The 6603-nt window shown below is 40.0% G+C and overlaps 1 protein-coding gene across 4 annotated transcripts in view; it reads right to left on the minus strand.

The window, feature by feature from the left end:
• Positions 1–430: 430 nt before the first annotated feature.
• Positions 431–6603, minus strand: part of LOC111871940 (structural maintenance of chromosomes protein 5) — a 72273-nt gene continuing 66100 nt past the window's right edge. For all 4 annotated transcript variants that reach the window (XM_023865371.2, XM_023865370.2, XM_023865368.2 and 1 more), the window contains 2 exons: positions 4443–4538; positions 431–812 (listed from right to left, as the gene is read on the minus strand). In XM_023865371.2, coding sequence (XP_023721139.1) covers positions 681–812; positions 4443–4538 — 228 coding nt within the window. In that variant the 3' untranslated portion in view covers positions 431–680. The remainder of the gene's footprint in view (positions 813–4442; positions 4539–6603) is intronic.

Here is a 6603-nt window from a genome sequence, read left to right on the forward strand (position 1 = left end):
GCATAAAAATGGAAACAATTTTGTGAAGACGTGTAGTAAAACCTCATGGAAAGCCACAAAGTGTAGTTAAAAATGTAGTTTCTTATTATCTCTTATTGGGCTGTGCAAGCCACTCCTCTGAAGTGGCAGGACAGGAGGTACTGGGGATGAGATTATGAAAGAGTGGGAATCGTCCCCCCCACCCTTAACATCACTTGAGACCAGGCTAATTCAGTGTGAGTTAACAAAAAAATATTAAATAAAAACTGTAGCGCCATCTGTGGAGTAAAACCTGAACACTCGAGACTAAAACCTCATGGAACGCCACGAAGTACACTTACTGTAAAGCTTACTTTAATATTTGTTCTTCCCCTGAAGATAATCTCATGGCCAAAGCACACCAGTATTTGATCGGGGGGGGGGGACCCGGGGGAGAATAAATTAGATATGCTTGGATTATGACTTCACACTTTATTTCAAGAAGGCTCTTTCACAGTGGACTGGACATGGTGAGCAAACAAGTGAAATGCGGTAGACTGATTCCAAAATGCAGCCAGGTTGAGTCTCTCGCTCATCCTCCATTGTAAAAGATTCAAGAGCTTGAACAGCATCAACAGCAGCAATATCCTTCATGTGGTCTTATATAAGAGTGAAGGCTGGAGATGCAAAACTTCCAGCTTGAACAGCAAGAAGCATTACAGCTACTGCTGCTTAAGCCTTTTTCTCCTTGCAATAATGTCACTCAGATTCCAATTATCACTGCACAGAGCACCGGGACCATTGTAAATACAGTGAACTTTCATAATGTCATCATAAAACAGTGAGGGCAGGAGCTGCAATGAAATCAGTTCTCAGTCAGACACAACACAAATGAAGCCTATTCTTCTCACATATAAATGTAATTCATGGCACATGGTAACCCTTCTACTGTTAGCAGTCATATTTATCAGTCAGCACTGTTTTGCACATTTATCACTGGCTGTTCCATTGGATATGGTTCTTATGTTCAAGAACAAAGTCGTGTTAATGCTCCCATCTTTCAGGTCTCCGAGAGTTACAAGTTCAGAATGAAGTGGTAGTGACCTTGATCTAGATTTGAGAGAAGCTGACAATAATAAACTCAGACAAACTTTCAGGATCAAGAATTTCAGGTACCTAAACATGCTCTGCCTGCAAATTCAACATATCCAGCATCTTTTTATCTATTTTTCATCACAGCAATCCTACACTCGACAGCAAATGAAACAAAAACACATGCACAGCAATTTATTCATCCTCACACAAATTTCTCTCCAACTGCAAGTGGAAAAAATGTACCTTGGGTGAAATACAGTGAAACTACACAAGAATGAGTAAGGCTTATAATGAGGACTATATCACAGCAACAAAACCATTTTAACCATCAATTTCTTAATGCTGTACATATGGAAATAATATGTCTGTGTGAAGTTGGTAGATCATCAAAAAACAACGTAAGACGATGGTATGAATTAACTTCTTCGACATTTCTTTATATACCTCATATATTCTCCAACATTATTTATGATAATGGTACAATATGGTTTATCTAAACCAAAGCTAACTAACATTGTAAACCTAAAACAAAGCTAACTAACAATGTTCCTTTCTTTCATGAGTAATTTTGGTGAAATTTGTTTCATGACCTCAGTTTGTGGGCGTGTGATGAACAAAATCATGCAAGATTTGTCACAGGTGTGGGAACTACAAACAACTGCACATGCCAACACAACAGGGGCCTCCATGGGTAGCGTCTTTCAAAGCATAAGTGTACTGAATAATATATTAAAAGAGACAAAAGTGAAATGCTTTCAAAACAATGTCAACAATCTAAACAATTTTGTATAGAACTCAGAAAATCTGTTACCATGAGAAGAACTGAGTGATCTATAATCAGTGGTCCATATTTTCTAGAAAATAATTTATTAATGTGAATATTTCGTTCAACCATAAAATCCACATGAGCCGTGCTGAAGGTCAGCTTGCTCTTGTGTGTGACATCATGGCGTCTGCCATTCCCAGATTCCATCTTCACCCCCATATGTTGATGTATTACCCTCGTCATGTCTGTATCACGTGACCTTCTATCCCTCTTCCTTGTCTCGGAACAAGAAAAGACCTGCCTTGCAGCCTGTCAGACGACATCCTGAGAGGGCGCTTATCAGCTAGCAGGCATTGCTGTTGGAATTCTGTTTCAGCTGGGGTACTTCTAAATTGTGTTCTCAATACCTGGCTGGCTTGTAAGGCAAAACGTTGTCTGCAATCGCAAGCCGTTGGCTTAGAACGGTGGCGATGTGTGTCTTATTTTCTTATTTATTTCCAGTATTACTTGTGTTTGTCAGGGGTAACCCGTTTAACGCCCAAAGGAAGTTGGAAGCTGGGGCGAGTTAGTTTATTCTTGGTTGCAACTGTGGCGACGAGTGATTGCTCAGCAATCATGGATTGGGTTGTTGTACCCTGTTCTGCCTTGCTTATGTATTCTTTGTAATTTTGTGTAATTTTGTTATTAAACCTCTTTATTGTTATCTGAAGGGCCAACGTATCATTGTAGCTTGGATACCCCACGTATATCTTGGGGAGCTTGCGAACACAGCAATAGAGCCAGTGACGATGGGCTGCTTCTTTCTACTTCACGGCTCTGGTAATAAGTAATAATTTGAGAGAAGAAGGGGAAGGGGCAGTTCACATATTCTTAAATTTATAAACCTGAAAGAATATTCTGTTTCCATTCACAAAATTTAAACAGATATAATCTTCCAGTAGTTTACTGCGTTTTTCAGTACTCAGAGAAATGCAAGGAATTACTCCAGACTTCTGGGCCAAATTTGAGATTAACAGAATGTGTTTCATAATGCTTGCAATTTAAGGAAAAATGGTTTGGTATTTATAGCATATCCACCTCCTAGAGGCTGGCACTACAAGGGTTGAGATGGTACAACCACATGAAACACATCATTCCAAACATTCTGTACCCAGAAGGTTGGTGTAATGGCAACTGTTTAGGCCAAAACATCTCAAGTGTCTTATGCTCTGTATCCTGTGAAACAATTAAACAAATGCCATAACCCCATGAAAATAAAAAGTTGGAAACTGCAATAACTTAGTTTTTGAATGTGCTTATACTGTAAATGGACAGTGATCATCTATACCATAACACTGCATACTTCTCTCTGATATTTTTCTTCCGTATGTGCTCTTAGTTAAAGGCTTTCGTTCCCTTTCCCTTTTAGCCAACTTTCCTTATTTGTGGGGAGGGGGGGATATATAAGTATGCTTATGAGATAAGCTTGCTGTCTCTGTGTATGTCTGTATCCCCCTCAGCAACTTTTGAGCACCTGTACTGACTATCATGAAAGATTGTATCATGCCATCTCAATGGTGTATTTCATAAATCCTGCCCATCAGTATCATCATCAGTGCAACCTCTCAATTTGTCGAGGTAATGACCTCAATATTACTTAAATGCCTCAACATATCAGAGTTTTCTCTACTTGTATCTAATATTCAAATTGTAGTGAATAGAAAGTAGGTGATTAATACTTCCCAGAAATTCTTGTTGCTTTTTCTCATTTACTATCCTTCCATTTATATTTGAAATTTATAAATAACCTGCTGTACCAGTGTGATCAGATGGCAGCAACAAAGATAATCCATATGAAGTGCTGACGAGGGACACTGAAGTGTACTTAAGACAGACAAGTTTCCACCTTTCTGGCACTACAAAATAATAACTGAATTCACAATTTGACCTGAGTCTGAATCTTACATTATGACCAACAGTCAGTCAGTCAGTCTGCCTTGGATTAAAGCACCCAACTGGGGCTTACAACCAGATTTTTATTACTGTCAGACAGTTGCGGGTTTGTTAATGTGCGGTACTCCCTCTGACAAGAAGATGGGTCTATCGTTTACAATTGCTGCTGGCCCTCTCCAGTGCAGTCATTTTCGGGGCCAAGTCCCATGGGACTCATGACCATATTTTACTGTCTCAGATATGAGATGTCCCTTTTTGTCACCTCCTATGATTCACTGGGTTATGGTGGAGGTATCTGACCCCACCTCCACACAGGAAAGAAAAATGTTTAACCCTCTCCAGGATTTTCAAGGTCTAAAGGGACAACCAGGACACCATCGCAACTGTGGTGCTCTTTCCATTCCAAACCCTATCTCCCTGCTAGAGGATTCCAGGGAACTCGATCTCTTATGCAGAACACAGAAATTTTGCACAGGTCTCCTAATGGCATCTCCAGGTCCCTATAGGTTACCCCGACAGTTTGGTCTAAGATAAATTTAATACAACATTATAGGAAAGACTGGAAAGAACTTGAAATAATATGCCTTGACTGGAAAATATACAGAGCCCAGTATTGGCGGGAATAAAATGAAGGCATGTGACACAATCAGGAACCTGCACTTACACATATACAGCTGTAATTAGACATTACCTTTGGAGTCAGTAGGAAGTACTGAGCACTGTCATTCCGTCTCGATGTAGTCAACAGCAGTTCAAATATCATCCGTTCATTATCAGCATCCATACCCTGAAATAAGGGTCAAGTTAGCAGTCAAAATAAAAACAATTCCTGTCACGCCATGGTCCTTTACAACACTGTTTAGCTTATTTACTCTGTTTCCATGCAATATCCAAATACGAGCAACTGACAGCAGCACGGCTAGCCAAGATATTCCTTGCTATATTGGAACCAATCTAGGCTTTCCAACAAAATGTATTTCTGTATCCCCCATGTTCTAGCCATTCCATGTTAACATCTCATATGAATCTTTGACAAGACTAACTGGAACCACATCATAATCAGAATCTTGTTCCACAAGACTTTAAGGCAAGATATTTCTTTATCTAACTATCATAAAGTGTATCTACCACATACTGGAAGCACAGATTCACAGAGGACAAGTGGTGGGGGAAATTCATATCCAACTCATGCCTAAGGTTCTTGACGGAACATAACTAGATCCACAACTACTCTTCTTCTCCGCCAGCTTATGGCAGTCTCCCTTATCACCAAAGATCAAGCGACCCTTGCAAGCCTACAAAAGGGACTCCATCAGATACTGGGAAAACTGCCCCTTGCCTTTCCAATATGACAGCATGAGAAGCACACATATACTGACTGTGTAAACTCCAAAGGGAAATAATCTTGACCAGATGCAGTTAAGCCTCATGATAAGCAGAAAAGCAGAGGACAAACAAAGACAATGATGTGGAGCATCTGACTAAGTCTGAACCATCTGTGCCAAGCAGAGTTCAGGAGGGCTCAAGCTACTGTCCTCAAATTGTCATGGGTATACACGCTACCATAGATGGGTTGGACATCAAGACAGCAAATAAAATCTAAAGTTATCCCTGTAAGAGGCCATGGAGGTCTACAGGGTTTTGAGATGTCAAAGCTCCTACATTTTCTAGACAATCAGCTCACAGATGGTGTTTAGATTGTCAGCCTTATGTGCCAGCCACCCTTTATATCCACAAAGGCTCCTGGTACTTGTTTCTGTTAGAGGCTGAGTCGACACCATGGCCATAGTACAGATGGAAGAATTAGGTAAATTGAAAAGTCCAATGACCTCATTGGGAATTGAATCTGAGACCTTCTGGCTTGTTGCACGGTGCCTTAGCCAACTACGCTACAACATGCCCCCCACAAATAACCATTCATTTTTTTAACTGTGGCAGGGAGAAAGGGATAAAGGGACTCGGAATCAAAGTGACCACAAAGTACGGGGTCAAAGGAGACAGACACTCCAGCTAACAGGTAGCAAATTCTGTAAAACAGAATTTGTGAGAGTGTAAAGAAAAATGTGGACCAATAAAAGAGAATGGGCTATGGAGAATAAGATATAATAAAGAGTTGTACAAATTATATAAGGAGCCAGAGATCTCAGTGACGATAAAGCTTAAAAGATTGCAATGGGCTGGGCATGTACAGAGAATAGCTAAGGAGTGTATCCCAAAGAAAATATTATACAGTACAATAGGTGGTAGGAGACATGCTGGGAAACCAAGAACTAGATGGATTGATGTGGTGGAAGAAGATGCAAAGAAGAACTGGAAGAGAGCAGCGCAGGATAGAGGAATGGAGGGGCTTGATAAGGGAGGCCAAGGCCCGACATCGGGCTGTTGCGCCATAGAAGAAGAAGAAGAAGAAAAGAAAAATGAAACAATATAATGTAAATGTAAAATAAGACTGATATAGAATTACAAACGTCATGTGAAAAATGGTGTAACAAGTGATCAAAAATTATACAATAGAAAATTATGGTAAACCAATGTGCATAAGCAGTATGGACTACACAAAACTACTTCTGTCTTATGGTAGTAAGCCACTACACAGTATGTCAAGCAACACTGTTCATGAAAAGAATAAGACTACTTATGGACCAAGCCCACTTAAATTACTGTTCCAGCACAACAGTGTGCAACACAGCTTCAGCTTATATAAAAACCATTCAAATCAAATCTTACTTTAAGGGTCACAAACTTAAATCACAAATACAACAGAAAAACATACACAATGAACAACAATATACTTGTGGAATACAGTTACTCACCCGTACAAACCACGCTGGTACACATGTAGCCCCCCCCCC

Source organism: Cryptotermes secundus, unplaced genomic scaffold, assembly GCF_002891405.2.
Source record: "Cryptotermes secundus unplaced genomic scaffold, Csec_1.0 scaffold3068, whole genome shotgun sequence".
In the NCBI taxonomy this organism is placed as follows: domain Eukaryota; kingdom Metazoa; phylum Arthropoda; class Insecta; order Blattodea; family Kalotermitidae; genus Cryptotermes; species Cryptotermes secundus.